The sequence below is a fragment of the Pseudophryne corroboree genome, chromosome 10, assembly GCF_028390025.1.
Source record: "Pseudophryne corroboree isolate aPseCor3 chromosome 10, aPseCor3.hap2, whole genome shotgun sequence".
Classification (NCBI taxonomy): Eukaryota; Metazoa; Chordata; class Amphibia; order Anura; family Myobatrachidae; genus Pseudophryne; species Pseudophryne corroboree.
In genome coordinates this window covers 300,883,617-300,902,454 of record NC_086453.1, presented here as the reverse complement: position 1 = coordinate 300,902,454, position 18,838 = coordinate 300,883,617, and the positions used below count along the sequence as shown (strand labels likewise).

Here is an 18,838-nt window from a genome sequence, read left to right as displayed (position 1 = left end):
TCCTTACTAAATTTGGGGCAGCCTTGGAGAGTGATAAAGTGGAGAGAGATAAAGTATCAGCTTCTGTCATTTTTTTTTTCAAACATGGCAGTTAGGAGCTGATTGGCTGGTACTTTATCTCTCTCCAATTTATCACTCTCCAAGGCTTAGTACATAGGGGGTCATTCCGAGTTGTTCGCTCTGTAAATTTCTTCGCATCGCAGCGATTTTCCGCTTAGTGCGCATGCGCAATGTTCGCACTGCGACTGCGCCAAGTAAATTTGCTATGCAGTTAGGAATTTTACTCACGGTTTTTTCTTTGTTCTGGTGATCGTACTGTGATTGACAGGAAGTGGGTGTTACTGGGCGGAAACTGGCCGTTTTATGAGTGTGTGTGATAAAACGCTACCGTTTCTGGGAAAAACGCGGGAGTGGCTGGAGAAACGGAGGAGTGTCTGGGCGAACGCTGGGTGTGTTTGTGACGTCAAACCAGGAACGACAAGCACTGAACTGATCGCAGATGCCGAGTAAGTTTCGAGTTACTCAGAAACTGCACAGAGATGTCTTATCGCAACATTGCGAATCTTTCGTTCGCAATTTTAAGAAGCTAAGATTCACTCCCAGTAGGCGGCGGCTTAGCGTGTACAAAGCTGCTAAAAGCAGCTTGCGAGCGAACAACTCGGAATGACCCCCATAGGCCCTCATTCTGAGTTGTTCGCTCGCTAGCTGCTTTCAGCAGCATTGCACACGCTAGGCCGCCGCCCTCTGGGAGTGTATCTTAGCTTAGCAGAATAGCGAACGAAAAATTAGCAGAATTGCTACTAAATAATTCTTAGCAGTTTCTGAGTAGCTCCGGACCTACTCACAGATTGCGATCAGCTCAGTCCGTTTAGTTCCTGGTTTGACGTCACAAACACGCCCTGCGTTCGGCCAGCTACTCCCCCTTTTCTCCAGACACTCCCGCGTTTTTCCCTGACACGCCTGCGCTTTTTAGCCAACGCCGGGAAAACGCTGAGTTGCCGCCCAGAAACGCCCCTTTCCTGTCAATCATTTTCCGAACAGCAGTGCGACTGAAAAGCGCCACAGATGCCACAGCAAAACTGCTAAGTTTTGTGTTAAATAACTAAGGCCATGCGCCCTGCGTGCCTTGCGCATGCGCAATTTGCAACAAATCGCAGCATAGCGAAAATGGGCAAAGAGCGAACAACTCTGAATGACCCCCATAGACTCCTAAGTTACTAATATATTTTAAGAGCTATATAACACAAAATAAGACGCTGTAAACGAGGCGTGCTTAACGTCCATACTCAACAGGACATTAACATCCCTCTAAGCACAAAGAGACACTAATGAAGGGTCCGTGTAACTCTAAATACAAGTGCAAGTCACACACATGTGCAGTGCTTCAATTAGGCATGTTTATGTAGTGTAACTGCACTCTATATCAGGCACTCTGGGGTAAATTTAATAAGATGGGAGTTCTGTTTAAGATGGGATGTTGCCCATAGCAACCAATCAGATTCTACTTCTCAATTATCTAGCACCTTCTAGAAGATAATGGGGGTCATTCCGAGTTGATCGCTAGCTGCCGTTGTTCGCAGCGCAGCGGTCAGGCTAAAAATCGGCTCAATGCGCACGCGCGATGTACTTTCACAAAAGCCAATGCAGTTTTACACAAGCTCTAGCAACGCTTTTCAGTCGCACTGCTGGCCGCAGAGTGATTGACAGGAAGTGGGTGTTTCTGGGTGTCAACTGACCGTTTTCAGGGAGTGTGTGTAAAAACGCAGGCGTGTCAGATACAAACGCGGGCGTGCCTGGGAAAACGCAGACGTGGCTGGCCGAACGCAGGGCGTGTTCGTGACGTCAAAACAGGAACTAAATAGTCTGTAGTGATCGCTAGCTAGGAGTAGGTCTCGAGCTACTCAGAAACTGCACAATCTTTTTTAGTAGCAACGCTGACATCCTTTCGTTCGCATTTCTGCTAAGCTAAGATACACTCCCAGAGGGCGGCTGCTAAAAGCAGCTAGCGAGCGAACAACTCGGAATGAGGGCCAATACCTGGAATCTGATTGGTTGCTACGGGCAACATCCAATCTTAAATAGAACTCCCATTTTAGTAAATTTACCCATTTGTGTGCAGGATAACTTATCTTATTGAAGATCTAGAAGAAAAAATAAGATTTTAAACCTACCGGTAAATCTTTTTCTCCTAGTCCGTAGAGGATGCTGGGTACTCCATAAGGACCATGGGGTATAGACGGGCTCCGCAGGAGACATGGGCACCTAAAAGAACTTTCTAGTATGGTGTGCACTGGCTCCTCCCTCTATGCCCCTCCTCCAGACCTCAGTTAGAGAACTGTGCCCAGAGGAGACGGACAATACGAGGAAAGGATTTTGTTAATCTAAGGGCAAGATTCATACCAGCCCACACCAATCATGGAATACACCTAACTAGTTAACAGTATGAACAAACAATAGTATCGGTCCAAGACCGATTCTAACTGTAACATAACCCTTATGTAAGCAATAACTATATACAAGTCTTGCAGATTTTCCGCACTGGGACGGGCGCCCAGCATCCTCTACGGACTAGGAGAAAAAGATTTACCGGTAGGTTTAAAATCTTATTTTCTCTTACGTCCTAGAGGATGCTGGGGACTCCGTAAGGACCATGGGGTTTATACCAAAGCTCCCAATCGGGCGGGAGAGTGCGGATGACTCTGAAGTACCGACTGAGCAAATGCTAGGTCCTCATCAGCCAGGGTATCAAACTTGTAGAATTTAGCAAAGGTGTTTGACCCCGACCAAGTTGCTGCTCGGCAAAGCTGTAATGCCGAGACGCCCCGGGCAGCCGCCCAAGAAGAGCCCACCTTCCTAGTGGAATGGGCGTTTACTGAATGCGGTAACGGCAATCCAGCCGTAACATAAGCCTGCTGAATCGTGTTACAGATCCAGCGAGCAATAGTCTGCTTCGAAGCAGGCGCGCCAATCTTGTTGGCAGCATACAGTACAAACAATGCATCTGTTTTCCTAATTCTAGCCGTCCTGGCTACATACATTTTTAAGGCCCTGACTACATCCAGGGACATGGAATCCTCCAAGTCACTCGTAGCCACAGGCACCACTATAGGTTGGTTCATATGAAATGAAGACACCACCTTGGGTAAAAATTGAGGACGAGTCCTCAATTCCGCTCTATCCACATGAAAAATTAAGTAAGGGCTCTTGTAAAACAAGGCCGCCAATTCTGACACACGCCTCGCAGATGCCAAGGCTAACAACATGACCACCTTCCAGGTGAGAAATTTTAACTCCACCGTTTTAAGGGGTTCAAACCAGTGTGATTAAAGGAACTGCAACACCACGTTCAGGTCCCATGGTGCCACTGGGGGCACAAAAGGAGGCTGGATGTGCAGTACTCCTTTTACAAAAGTCTGGACTTCTGGAAGAAAAGCCAATTCCTTCTGAAAGAATATTGACAAAGCCGAAATCTGTACTTTAACAGAGCCTAACTTTAGGCCCATATCCACTCCTGTCTGTAGGAAGTGGAGAAAACGACCCAGATGGAAATCTTCCGTAGGAGCATTCTTGGTTTCACACCAAGAGACATATTTCCGCCAGATACGGTGATAATGTTTTGGCGTCACCTCCATCCTAGCCTTTATTAGAGTAGGTATGACCTCCTCCGGAATACCCTTCTCCGCTAGGATCCGGCGTTCAACCGCCATGCCGTCAAACGTAACCGCGGTAAGTCTTGGAACAGACAGGGCCCCTGCTGTAACAGGTCCTCTCTTAGAGGAAGAGGCCAAGGATCTTCTGTGAGCATCTCCTGAAGATATGAGTACCAGGCCCTTCGAGGCCAGTCTGGAACAATGAGTATTGTATGTACTCTTTTTCGTCTTATGATCCTCAACACTTTTGTGATGAGAGGAAGCGGAGGAAACACATAGACCGACTGGAAGACCCATGGCGTTACCAGAGCGTCTACTGCTATTGCCTGAGGGTCCCGGGACCTGGCACAATACCTCCAAAGCTACTTGTTGAGGCGTGACGCCATCATGTCTATTTGAGGAACTCCCCAGAGACCCGTTATCTCTGCAAAGACTTCTTGATGAAGTCCCCACTCTCCTGGATGGAGATCATGTCTGCTGAGGAAGTCTGCTTCCCAGTTGTCCATTCCCGGAATGAAGACAGCTGACAGAGCGCTTACGTGATTTTCCGCCCAGCGAAGAATCCTGGTGGCTTCCGCCATCGCGACTCTGCTTCTTGTCCCGCCTTGGCGGTTCACATGAGCCACTGCTATGACATTGTCTGATTGAATCAGAACCGGTAGGTTGCGAAGAAGATTCTCCGCTTGTCGAAGGCCGTTGTATATGGCCCTTAGCTCCAACACGTTGATGTGTAGACAGGACTCCTGGTCTGACCATAGTCCCTGAAAATTTCTTCCTTGGGTGACTGCTCCCCATCCTCGGAGACTCGCGTCCGTGGTTACCAGGATCCAGTCCTGAATGCCGAACCTGCGACCCTCTAGAAGGTGACCACTTTGTAGCCACCATAGAAGAGACACCCTGGCCCTAGGGGACAGTGTTATTTTTTGATGTAATTGTAGATGGGACCCGGACCATTTGTCCAGAAGATCCCATTGAAACGTCCTTGCATGGAACCTGCCGAAGGGAATGGCCTCGTAAGTTGCCACCATTTTCCCCAGAACCCGAGTGCATTGATGAGCTGACACTCTTTTCGGCTTTAGTAGTTCTCGGACCATGTTCTGGAGGTCCTGGACTTTTTCCAACGGGAGGAAAACTTTCTTTTGTTCCGTGTCCAGTATCATGCCTAGGAACGGTAGTCGAGTTGTCGGAACCAACTGTGACTTTGGTAGATTGAGAATCCACCCATGTTGTTGAAGCACTCTCTGAGAGAGTGACACGTTCTCCTGTAATTGCTCTCTTGATCTCGCTTTTATCAGGAGATCGTCCAAGTATGGGATAATTGTGACTCCTCGCTTGCGCAGGATCACCATCATTTCCGCCATTATCTTGGTGAAAATCCTCGGGGCCGTGGACAGCCCAAACGGCAACGTCTGAAACTGATAATGACAATCCTGTACCGCGAATCTCAGGTACTCCTGATGAGAGGGACATATGGGGACATGAAGGTAAGCATCCTTTATGTCCAGTGACACCATAAAATCCCCCCCTTCCAGGCAGGCTATCACCGCTCGGAGCGATTCTATCTTGAATTTGAATCTTTTCAGGTACAGGTTCAGGGATTTTAGGTTTAAAATGGGCCTTACCGAACCATCCGGCTTCGGAACCACAAATAGGGTTGAATAATCCCTTTTCCCTGTTGGCTCAGGGGAACCCTGATAATCACTCGCTGTTGACACAGCATTTGAATTGCAGCTAGCACTACTTCCCGCTCTGGGGTAGAAGCTGGTAAGGCCAACTTGAAAAATCGGCGTGGGGGCACCTCTTCAAATTCCAGCTTGTAGCCCTGGGAGACTATTTCTATCACCCAAGGGTCCACGTCTGACTGAACCCAGACTTGGCTGAATAGTCGAAGGCGTGCCCCCACCTGTGCGGACTCCCGCAGGGGAGCCCCAGCGTCATGCGGTAGACTTAGCGGAAGCCGGGGAGGACTTCTGCTCTTGGGAACCAGCCGCAGCAGGTGTCCTCTTGCCTCTACCCTTACCCCTGGCGAGGAAAGAGGAGCCCCGACCTCTTCTGGATCTATGCGACGAAAGGACTGCATCTGATATTGTGGGGGTTTCTTTTGCTGTTGGGGAACAAAAGGTAAAAGGGTCGACTTACCCGCGGTAGCTGTAGAGATCAGGTCCGCGAGGCCGTCCCCAAACAATACATCACCCGTGTAAGGTAAAACCTCCATATGCCTTTTTGAGTCTGCATCCCCCGTCCATTGGCGGATCCATAAGGGTCTTCTTGCCGAAATAGCCATAGCATTGGCTCTTGAACCCAGTAAACCAATGTCTCTTTGAGCGTCCCTCATATATAAGACTGCGTCCTTAATATGAGCTAATGTTAACAAAATTGTATCCCTATCTAGGGTATCAAGGTCAGCTGACAGTGTATCCGTACAAGCTGCTACTGCACTATATACCCATGCCGACGCAATTGCCGGTCTAAGCAAAGTACCAGTATGAGTGTAGATAGACTTTAGTGTAGTCTCTTGCCTGCGGTCCGCAGGATCCTTGAGGGCCGCTGTGTCAGGGGACGGTAGCGCCACCTTCTTGGAAAGGCGTGTTAAGGCTTTGTCCACTGTGGGAGAGGATTCCCAACGTACCCTGTCCTGTGTAGGGAAAGGGTACGCCATAAAAACCCTTTTGGGAATCTGCAGTTTCTTATCTGGAGTTTCCCAAGCTTTTTCACATAACTCATTTATTTCATGGGAAGGAGGAAAGTTTATAACCTGTTTATTTCCCGTAAACATGTGTATCCTCATGTCGGGCACCGAGGGCTCATCAGTGATATGTAACACATCTTTTATTGCAATAATCATGCACTGAATACTTTTTGTCACCCTGGAGTGCAATCTTGCTTCATCATAGTCGACACTGGAATCAGAGTCCGTGTCGGTATCTGTGTCCCTTATTTTTGAGAAGGGACGTTTCTGAGACCCCGACGGGTCCTGTGAGTCGGTATAATCCGTAGATTGATTACCTACCGACGCAATGGACTCTGCTTTGTCCAGTCTTTTATGCAGTGAAGCTACACTAGCATATGCCACATATCCATCCAATCCTGAGTCGGCACCGCCGACTGAGACACACCACTCATCTGTTCCACCTCCTCTTTAGATAAGCCTTCCGTTTCAGACATGCCGACACACGTACCGACACCCCACACACACTGGGATATAACTATAAGGGGACAATTCCCTAAAGAAGGCCCTTTGGGGAGACAGAGAGAGAGTATGCCAGCACACACCAGCGCCAACTGACCCAGGAAGAAAGAAAAAACCCAGATAGCGCTTTAATATATATAAATGTATATAGATTTCCCCACTCACTGCGCCTTAATTATGTGCCCCCCTCTCTTTTTTTCAGCCCTCTGATGCTCAGCAGGGGAGAGTCCGGGGAGCCAGCGTTCTCTGCAGCCTCTATGGAGAAAATGGCGCTGGTTAGTGCTGAGGGATCAAGCTCCGCCCCCTCGCGCGGCGGGCTTCGGTCCCGCTCGTGAATTCGAAAAAAATGGCGGGGATCCGTAGCTTACTGCCTCCGCAGCCTAACTACATACTTTTTTGCCTAAAATGAGGTTTATTGCTGCCCAGGGCGCCCCCCTGCGCCCTGCACCCATCAATGCCATGTGTGTGTGTAAATGTGGGAGCAATGGCGCGCAGCAAGATCTGAAGTCTTCTGCCGCCTGATGTCTTCTTATGTCTGACATACTCACCCGGCTTCTTTTTTCCGGCATCTGTGAGGAGGATGGCGGCGCGGCTCCGGGACGAACCCCAGGGTGAGACCTGTGTTCCGACTCCCTCTGGAGCTAATGGTGTCCAGTAGCCTAAGAAGCAGAGCCCTTAAACTCTTAAGAAGTAGGTCTGCTTCTCTCCCCTCAGTCCCACGATGCAGGGAGTCTGTTGCCAGCAGAGCTCCCTGAAATTAAAAAAACCTAACAAAATTCTTTTCACAGAAAACTCAGGAGAGCTCCCTGTAATGCACCCTATCTCCTCTGGGCACAAGATCTAACTGAGGTCTGGAGGAGGGGCATAGAGGGAGGAGCCAGTGCACACCATACTAGAAAGTTCTTTTAGGTGCCCATGTCTCCTGCGGAGCCCGTCTATACCCCATGGTCCTTACGGAGTCCCCAGCATCCTCTAGGACGTAAGAGAAAACCCTATTATGAATAAGATGTGTGTCTCCTTTAAGCCTCATACAGCGATTCATCTTTTAGTATAATCACATAGCATTTATCTACCCTACAGAAAAAGAGAATAATCCATTAAACGAGGTATTTCTTTTATAAATGGGGAGAAAGCTGGTTTGCAAACCACAAACTGTTCTGGATAATGAGCGATTTTCAGTGTACTAATGGAATATCCATTATGTAGGGACATTGGGCATAATTATAGCCATACTGAACCTATTTCCTTCTGTAAGCAGTGTAAAAGGAATAAGTATAATTATGACACATGGATTTACGTGTGTGAGACTTAAGCACATGGTACAAAATGGATTAAGGATTCCTGTGATGGAGAGGTTGCAATCTCCCTGTACTAAACAAGACTCTCTGAGGTAAATTTACTAAGATGGGATTTCTATTTAAGATGGGATGTTGCCCTAAGCAACCAATCAGATTCAACTTCTCATTTATGTAGTACTTTCTAGAAAATAATACCTGGAATCTGTTTGGTTGCTATGGGCAACACCCCATCTTAAACAGAACTCCCATCTTAGTAAAATTACCCCTCTGATGGAAGTCGCCATCTTTACCTGAACAAGCTGTGGTCAAGCAGGTCACCAATAAGCAAGCCTGACTTGTTACATGCTAAAACACTGATTGCCTAACATAACATGAGGAATAGTCGACGTCTCCGTCACTTATAGTAAAGGCCCATACACACTGGGAGATTTTGAGCGGAAAGCAGCTCACTTCTGGTGTTTTGAGCTGCTTTCAGCTCAAAACCGCCCAGTGTGTACGCCCCAGCGATGAGCGCTGATGTGCACCCCCGCTTCATCGTCGGTGGCAGCCGTTCATCTTCTGGTATTACCAGCAGATGAATGGCGGGGTGAACGGCTTTCCATAGCACGGAAAGCTATGGAAAGCCATTCACCCCCCACTGACATCGCTGGGCAGGGGGGGAAATTGCTCAGTGTGTATGCACTGAGCGATTTTCAGCCCAGCGATGTCAGCGATCATCGCTGTGCATACACGCTGGGCAAAAACGCCCACTGTGTATGCACCTTTAGTAAGGTATGATTATAGGAAACGTTTACAAAGCACAAAGCACCCATCTTTCATTGTATCTTCCCACAATGCTTGCGAAACCAATTCCCTCTCATTTGCATACTAATGCCAGTGGCATCAACATGGGAAATGTCAGCAGTAACCAGGAAGACTAGAAAATTAATTTCTGTGTGGGTTTGTTAAGTGTCATTTGTGCATGTTGTATGGGGTGTGTGTCATATGTGTGTGGTGCAGCTTATAGGTTTGTGTTGGATACCAAGCGTGCTGTGTGTGTGTTATTTGCGTGTGCTTTGTGGTAACTGTGAACGTGTCGAGCAGTGTGTGGTGTCTGTGTTGTGTGGTGTTGTTGTTGTGTGTGTAAGATTAGCATGCACAAACAACAGATTTAGCATTTCCGCAGCACATAGCAGTATCCTGTGTGCATAAATACTCCACGCGGATTAGGGGATCAATCCTCAGTGATTTACCTGAGGAACTGACTGAAGGCCTTGTAATTAGTCAGTGTGTGATAATCTTCTTCCGAAAAGGCGTAATCCACATTGTCCAGACCCCACTCCTCCATCAGCTGCGACGAGCTCTTGGGCTCCTTTAGAAAGAATGGCATTACAAATATAATACATGATTACAGCGGGCAGAGAGCCAACTGCTTACCAGTAAGCTGCCAATACCTGTGTGTGAACTGAAGCATCTCTTATATGTATTAGCATAACAGAAAGGTACATATCAGGCTATCTTGCCAACCAACTGGGTTGGACGCTGGACAGTTTCTGAGCCATTCCCTCAAGGATGAGAACTCACCGAGCTGACCATGAGGTGATTTTTAACACAAATCCTTAAAGAACAGAATTATATCTAAGCTCTTAAAATACATGCATGCTTCTGCCTGTGACGCTGACCGGCACACACAGTCAGTACTTGACATGAATCTAAATGAACGACTGTGTCTCACTAAATTGAATAATCTACATGGAGTAGCTGTCGTCTTTATACTGAGATTAGCAAGTCCGCCATGCTCTCTCTCACTCCTCAGCGGCAAGCCGTCATGTTCGGCGGAGGGAGCTTCTCTAACAGTAGACACGGAGGGTCTGATTGTGAGTAGGACACAAGTGGAAGTGCTGGCAGACTTGCACACGATGCAGAATGAAATGTGGCTGCGCATGATCCGGTTCAGGTGTAATACCACAGACAGAGATTGCAAAGGCGGACCACCTTTTCTGTGAACTTGGCATTTCCGGGTGGTAATAGGGTGACGATCGCGCGGATGTGCCTGCTTTGACACTGATGAGGGTTGTGGCTCAGACAGAAAAACAGCAGGCAGGGCAGCATTCAGCATGCAGTCGTTCGGATGTTCAGCACACACAGGCGGATTCTCACATTGGCATAAGCTAGTAAGCAAACTGCAGTTGCCGCACAGACCTGCGCAGTTGCGTCCGACTCAAAGTCAGCACCAGAGAGACAGCCTGGCAGCCGTTGCTGCATTACTCTGTGTGGCTGGTTCCTTCATCATATTAATGCTAATAGTTCTAGTCAAACCTTGTATGTATAATGAATTTAGGGGGTCATTCCAAGTTGATCGCTCGCTAGCTACTTTTTGCAGCCGTGCAAACGCATAGTCGCCGCCCACCGGGGAGTGTATATTTGCTGTGCAAGGGTGCGATCGAATGTGCAGCCGAGCGGTACAAAAATAGTTTGTGCAATTTCGGAGTAGCTCAGGACTTACTCAGCCGCTGCGATCACTTCAGCCTGTCCGATCCCGGAATTGACGTCAGACACCCGCCCTGCAAACGCTTGGACACTACTGCGTTTTTCCAAAACACTCCCAAAAAACGGTTAGTTGCCACCCACAAACGCCTTCTTCCTGTCAATCTCCTTGCGATCGGCTGTGTGAATGGATTCTTCGTTAAATCCATCGCTCAGCACCGATCCGCTTTGTACCCGTACGACGCGCCTGCGCATTGCAGTGCATATGCATGTGCGGTAGTGACCTGATCGCTGCACTGCGAAAAACGGCAGCGTGCAATAAGGTCGGAATGACCCCCTTAATCCAAATCGGGACTATTTGACAACCAATATACGGCATTGAAAACAAAAGAGAACAAAGGGTTGTCATGTGCTGGCGCACAAAAACTGTGTCTTATATTGATATCCAAACAGAATGTATTAGATGGTGCACTGGGCAAATAACATATACGACGGCAATAGAGAGTAATAGTTATATAATAATGCACCTGAAGGGAGAGTCACATCTTAATGTGTGCTGGGGTATCCAGGTCTGAAAAACTCAATCAATACTATATAGTTATGTGAGTTGTGGCCTGCGGCTCCTTTATTGCACAGACGCTATACAGATCAGTGCTACTGGATGGGGTACCTGTGTTCATGGATACTCTATAGAACACACTGTTAATTATTGTGTTCTCTTTATTATAGGGAATCAGATATTAGGCGTGCGTTGTGGTATCACGGCCAGTTAAACTCAATTAATATTATATTACATACAGAGTGATGGCCTCCAAACCCAATTAAGCACACAAGGTTTACCTGAATTTGCTGACATTCATATTTTTCCTGGTGAGTTCCTTGATAATGTAAAGTGAATGGATATATCAGTGAACATAACTGCAAATCGTTGCTTCTCACATTGTATCCTATGATAAGTGAACCCCCTGTTATTGAGCCTTTGTTCATTCAGGCAAGTTATTGACAGGAACATACAGTAGGTTTAAGGGGGCTATATCCCGTAATCCACAACACATTAGCCCCCCCCCCCCAATGTCACTAATTGTACTCTACCTTCACGACTGATATTAGAGAATTTTGGAGCTCAGCGGCCTCAGAATTTCTAGTATCCTGGGATAATGCCAAAGAAGAGACTAACCTCAGCTACTTTCCGCTGACTTTGTGACCTGTACATACCTTCCATGTCTACAGCCCTCACTGAGGCTCACTCCTGCCTACATTCTTTGCATGTGCTACTGATCTCAGGCTGTCCCCCTCTGTATTGCCCACCTGCCCCTCTGACCTCACTCTGTGTCTCCATTCACTGGCTGTCTGTGACCCGCTCCTGCCTCTCTGCTGCAGATGACTCCTCACCTGGAATCCACCCTCTTCCGACTGACTCTGCCATGCTGCCACTGACGATGCCTGCTAGTCACAGAGCACCCATGGGCCAGATCCAAGGAGTAGAGCAATCTGTAGGCTGAAAGCTCCTGCTCTCAAAGTCGTGAGGAGCAGAATGTGTAAATTTGTCACAGTATGAAGCTTTGGGAGACTCTCACTGCACATACAGGCAAGTCTTTAGCCTTGAAGGTGTAATGGAGCATAGGCGCCCCCAACAGGTGAACTTTGGTAGTACAGAAAAAATACAAAGCTTGCACAGCAGTCAGCTAACAACACTGGTATTCTCTCACGTGTTTCCATAATCTAAGGCAGTTTAAGTTATAAGAGAACATTTCTGCCCACTTTACACCCCAACGTTGTCTGTAGCTGGGAGATCAGCGCTAGCAAATTTCATTTCCCAAAGCCTGAAAATAATCAGTTATTCTACCTTGATGGAAAAAGAGGGTGGGAGAGGTAAACTATCTCTATATTGTATAAACATCTGACAAGAATCTGCAAATGACAAACCTAAACTTAATGTAGGAAACTCATAAAGCCCAAATGGCGTGTTGCCAAGCCAGGAGCTTGTCTCACCAGATCAGTGTGCATTAACGTACATTCCAATGTGTAATACAGGAGTACGGTCATCCTAATTCCTAACTTTACCTTTGTATTATACGCAGACCAGTATCAATAGCTGAATGCATATAAATATTCAGGCTGCAGGAGCTTACCTAGCTCCTGTGAAGGTTCTACTACACCTGATGGCCTGGTTATTGTGTCCCATCCTTAGCTTCCTGTATGTGGTCAGGTTACCAGGTGTACTGCATGTCATCATCCTACCAAACAAACACCTGTATTCCCACTGCATTGTACATGTTGTCCCCCTTATCATCTCATACACTCTGCGTTACCTTCACACATCCGTCATCATTGTCCTCCTCGTCATCATCTTTCTTTTTCCGTTTAGTTTTTTTCTCTTTTTTCTCCTTAAGTTTTTTCTTCTTTTTCTTATTGGGAGCATAGTCGCTTCCTTCACTCTCCGACTTCTCAGCTTCCATCTCATCCTCGTTATCGGACATATCCTCATCACTTCCCTAGAACACAAAGGTAAGGAGTAAGACCGGTGCTCAGGTCAGGGGGAACCTACCATACCTGGCCATACAGGAAGTAGATCGAGGTGACCTGTACATAGAGCATACAGTATGACAGTGACTAGGTTAATGAATCCAGGAACAATGTTGCAGTGATCTCCTGACTGCATCTGCAAATATGTGCAATAATGATTCCATTGGTTTCAGGCATAGAGAGAGTATTTTGACCACAAACGACTGGTAACAGAGAACAATAGCTTGTACTCAGATCCTTAGCAACATGGAAATAGAATGTCAGATATTGTATTTCAAGCTCTGTAATGATATATGAAGATTTACAAATATGTTTCTAGATGGGCTATTAAGGAAGGCAACACCTATCTTTGATCATCCTGTAAGAACATGGTGAAAAACAGGCTGATAATGAGTGAGGGCCTTTTGAGGAACACATATGAATAATCTTGGTTGCCTCTTATTACAATGTACTATGTAAATAGCAACACAATTTCCCTTCTCCGCTGCTAACAAAAGCAAGGAGCAGAAAGCAATAATGCAGGCAGGAACATAAGCAAGTATAAGAAACAAATCTCATGGGATAAAGAACATCAATGATTAACAGATGTTAAAGCATCCATGCCTACTCTCCCACAATGTGCCCCGGGAGAGCAGAATAGCCTGGCAGAACCTCACCACTTACCTGGTGGGGCATCCAGGAGCATGATGGCACATTGTGCGTTGAATCGCATCATCAAGGCCCTGCACCTCGCCACCAATGCAGCAGACCGTGGCACTGTACTAAGGATGGGAATCGGAAGGGGGCTATGAAACAGCGGCGGTATTGATGCAATCATAATATACCTTGCCATGGCATAAAGCCACGGCATGGCAACCAGTGGATGGTTTTACCACTGATGGTATAGTGGTGCACAAGCACTATGGGTTTCTAATGCGGACACACTAGTTTCACTCTGGGCAGCCATTGAAAAGTTCCATGATATGGTGGCAGCTATCACAATCCCACAACTGAATGGCAAAAGGATTTTCATCGGATCAGGAACATTGATGGTTGCCAACTATGGGTTTCTGGTGGCCATACCTATATTGCACAGCATGAGGCAATGCTGCGATGATGTGATTATTGTAGCTCTCTACTGATCAGCCTTACATACGTAACCTACAAGCACAGTCCATCATTAATGTGCGCTGTCCACTTAATTTGCCTTTCTTTTCTTTTTTTTCCCCACAATCTCTGTTTGTTATATAAAGGATGTTGTAAAAAAACAGGATATACACCATGCAAATGCTTACAAAGAAATGATTACAAAGGCAGGTCATATAGGCTGCAAGAAAGGCGTACCACCAAACAAATAAAGATATTAATAAAACAATCCTAGTGGCACATGGGTATTCCTTTCAAATATCAATTAACAAAACATGTAAATGACACGATAATCAGAAAACAGCAGATGTAGGAAGAAACAAAGAAAAGGGAAAGCAGAAATAAAAGGGACAAGTGGAAAGAAAGAAAGGGAGGGGATCGTCATCGTGTATTCAGGACTTAAAGGTTAAACTAGAGACATATGGGTTTTATATATGGAAGATGTCTTAAATCTGAGCCATTCTGACCAGGTGGTAGTGAAACCAGCAGTACTTGACTGTGGAGTAAGAGAAAGATCTTTCATATCCATGTAAAAATGTCCTTGGTTCCAACACTACACAGCACGTATCTGGAATACACATTTACTGCAACTCCACCTACCAATGCTTATTTGGCTCCGGAAGTGTTATAGGAACAGGCATATACCAAGATACCAAACAGACTATCAATATATATGAACATACTAATGGCTGAGGTATCTGCTCATATTAATGACACATGATCACCTGCTATTATTGCATTTTTAATTAGTTTTATTTTTTAGATTTTTTTACTTTTTCTTTTTTATATATTAAATGTCTTTTATTTAATTTAAGCTTTAAGTGATTGTTTGTAATTATCTTAAATCTGTGAAGAGCGCTGCTACATAATGTTGTGGTTTTTTTTTGTTATTTTAGGGGGTCTGACTAACCCCTATTTTTAGTAGCAGCGTGGTTAAACACACCTAATGAGTGCCTGTTTGAGAGCCTTGCTATGATTCGCCTCATTAAGGCCTGATTCAGATTTGTACACTATGCCAATATTTATGTGGTTAAATGCCTATCGGCTATAGGGGGTAATTCCAAGTTGATCGCAGCAGGAAATTTTTGAGCAGTTGGGCAAAACCATGTGCACTGCAGGGGAGGCAGATTTAACATGTGCAGAGAGAGTTAGATTTGGGTGGGTTATTTTGTTTCTGTGCAGCGTAAATACTGGCTGCTTTATTTTTACACTGCAATTTAGATTGCAGATAGAACTCACCACACCCAAATCTAACTCTCTCTGCACGTGTTATATCTGCCTCCCCTGCAGTGCACATGGTTTTGCCCAACTGCTCAAAAATTTCCTGCTGCGATCAACTTGGAATTACCCCCATAGTAACCGCACATGTGTTGTGATCGTTCTGTGCAATCACCAAAGTCCCTTACCGTAGTCACTCGCATTGACCGACAGGAAGCGGACGTTTTGTGAGAGGTAACTGGGATCGGCAGCAAAATCGCAGACACATAGCAACCGTTTTCAGGGTGTGTCTCAGACTGACAGTGTGATCCCGTACGCAGATAAACTGGACCCAGCATCAAATCAGTCCTTCATTCTGAGTGACCACAGACTCACTCGTGTAGTTGATGTTTTCATGATCTGCATCCGCTGCTGAGCATCTGCGTACGCAGTTGCGGACAGCTGCGGGGGGCGTCTCAATACAATTTCTGGCTGCTACAGCATTAGCATATTATCGCACATTCCCTGAGTACGGGATCGCAGCTGCGAAAGCATGAGCCTCCGTCACTGGATTAGGGCCTTTAGGGTGCACATTTGCTCCTGGGCAAACCTTGCTACGACACAAGTCTATAAATGCATTTGATTTAGTTTCTGCAGGAAAATCCGGGCTGCTATTGCACATAGCCCACCAATACTGGCCAGCTTTTCTCTAACATTGTGATTTAGAGTTCAGCTAGGTAGGACATGCACAATTCTCAACTCTGGGTACAATTCAGCTTCACATGCTGATCTACAAAAATCACTATGAAGCCATGTCTGCACATCAGCGCATGCGCGTACGTATGTACACAGGCGCATGCATGGGGTTTTAAACTGCGTTCTCTTTAGAAGGGGCAGGCGGGAGGGGCAGGACCCGACTTGAGGGGCGGCCCCCAGCATGATGAAGAAAAGAGCTGTGGGTTTGCAATTTTTCGCAAAACTACAACTCAAGCTGAATCAGGGCCTCTGTCTGCACATTCCAACGTGAGTATTGGATCAGGTCTGATTAAGGGCCTAATTCAGACCTGACCTGATCGCTCCTCTGCGAATTTGCAGAGGTTTGCAAACGGATTGTTACCGCCCAGACTGAGTGAAAATCCGCCCCGCGCAAGTCTGCGTACGCCTTGCAAAAATCTCTGCGAACGCCAGTCAGCTGATCGATTTTCCAGTCTGTGCAGTATGTGCCTAGCCCAGGACCTATTCCTAAAGTGCGATGAGAACAGGCTGATCGGGCCGGAGCTGACGTCACACACCCTCCCTGAAAACACTTGGGCACGCCTGCGTTTTTCCTGACACTCCCAGAAAACGTCCAGTTACCGCACCCAAACGGCCTCTTCCTGACAATCAACTTGTGTACGCCTAGTAATCAAAAAAGTTGCTTGATTTTTTCGCAGTGTGTCCTCTCGCATGCGCACTATGATCCGTACGCATGCGCAGTCAATCGATAATCGGCGCCTTTTGTATTCGCACAACAGCGATCAGGTCTGAATTACCCCCTAAAGATGAGTCCATCACAGCCACAAATTACAGGTATTAAGAATAATTTCATGTCAAGAACAAACATCTCCGCAACAAAGGACCTAACAGCAAAGCACATAGGGAAAAGGTCAGCGTCTAGAATGAAGTAATGTCATTTTTATGTTTTGAATTGCTCTTGAAACTTAAAATGCAGACTACAAGCTTCATAAATGTCTAGCGCCCCTGTACTAGAGATCACAATGCTTGAAGCTGTCCAGAACTCTTCATTTCTATGCACTCTCATCACTTCTTGGGCCTAATTCAGATCTGACCGCTGGGCTGCGTTTTTTGCTGTCCTGCGATCAGATAGTCGCCACCTACAGGGGGAGTGTAAATTCGCCGTGCAAGTGTGCGTTCGCACAGGTAGCCGAGCTACAAAAATCCAGTGTGTGCAGTCTCTGCGCAGCCCAGGACTTACTCCTACAGTGCGAAGGGAACAGGCTGATCGGGGCCGGAGCTGACATCAGACACCCTCCCTGAAAACGCTTGGACACGCCTGCGTTTTTCCAGACACTCCAAGTAAACAGTCAGTTACCACCCACAAACGGCTTCCTCCTGTCAATCACCTTGCGAATGCCCGTGCATCGGATTTTTGGCACCATCCTGTCGCTGATCAGCGATGCCCATTGTTGCTATTCTACGCGCGAGCGCATTGCGGTGCATACGCATGCGCAGTTAGGATCTGATCGCCCAAAACGCACGGGAGCGATCAGATCTGAATCACCCCCATAGTCCCTGCATCTGCTAACCCACTACCGCCAAATAATCTATGCAGGGGAACCAGCTATTTACTGGCTAAATCAAGGCTAGGCAACCTGATGCCCTCCAGTTGTGATGAAACTATAAGTCCCAGCATTCCCTGTCATCAGAGGCTGTTAGGGCATGGCACGCTGGTTTAAGCTGCATACACATGGAAGATTTCTGTCTGCCTTTGGTATAGTCACCTGCGGTGCATTACCTGGGCTATGGATCCAGCTCAACCATCACATTTATTAGGGAGGATCCTGAATGCAGGAACATGGCGGTCCTGGTTTAGAGTTGCACGCTACTCCGCTCTGCAAACAAATCTTTTGATCTTTCACACTGCACACGCCCCGTAGCCACGCCTTGTCATCTTTGAGAAACTATGGCCGACTCAAAGTCGTTTGCATCCTAGCCTCCATCGGCACTCACAGATGAGTGGGTGTAACTTGGCGCCAGCTGGGCACTGGCATATAGGGTAAGGAGTGCTGGGGATGCCGCAGGTGTGCAGCCGCTGACCGCGAGTGACCTCACCGCTGACCGCAAAGTTCCCACCATTAAAGATAATGGAGCGGCTGTGCGATGTGCCGTCTGACAGCTCAGACGCGCACAGCCAATCAGGAGAGTGCCACGACGTGGCGCTCCCTGATTGGCTGAAGGGACCCTCTGTGACAGGAGTCACGGGGGGTCTCAGCATTTGGGGAAAGGGGTCCCATGTGTAAACATGGGACCCCTTTCAGTGCGTGGTCCGGGTACTGCGGTTTGTTTTTTTGGCAAGTACGTGGATTACAAAACAGAAGAGGACGGAGCTACACTGGATTTTGGTGAGTATAATTTTATTTTCAGGTACACCGTGGATTCTACTTGGAGAAGTGGACCGAACATCGTGTCAACATAGGTAAGTATGTGTGTGTCGGCATGTATGTAATAAAGTTATACAATCACGGTGTGCATGTACTGTTTTTATTTGGGTATTTTTTTTGCAGTAGAACTACAGGTACCAGCGGGCCCGTTTTTCCCAGCATGCTGGTACTTGTGGTTCTTCAAGTACCAGCTTGCGGAGGAGGCTTGCCGGGACTTATAGCTCT

The 18,838-nt window shown here is 46.9% G+C and overlaps 1 protein-coding gene across 5 annotated transcripts in view; it reads right to left on the bottom strand.

The window, feature by feature from the left end:
* The window catches only part of CHD5 (chromodomain helicase DNA binding protein 5), a 477,691-nt gene that overhangs the window by 242,947 nt on the left and 215,906 nt on the right, over positions 1-18,838 (bottom strand). For all 5 annotated transcript variants that reach the window (XM_063943432.1, XM_063943431.1, XM_063943430.1 and 2 more), the window contains 2 exons: positions 12,917-13,099; positions 9,371-9,489 (listed from right to left, as the gene is read on the bottom strand). In XM_063943432.1, the coding sequence (XP_063799502.1) occupies positions 9,371-9,489; positions 12,917-13,099 (302 nt within the window). The remainder of the gene's footprint in view (positions 1-9,370; positions 9,490-12,916; positions 13,100-18,838) is intronic.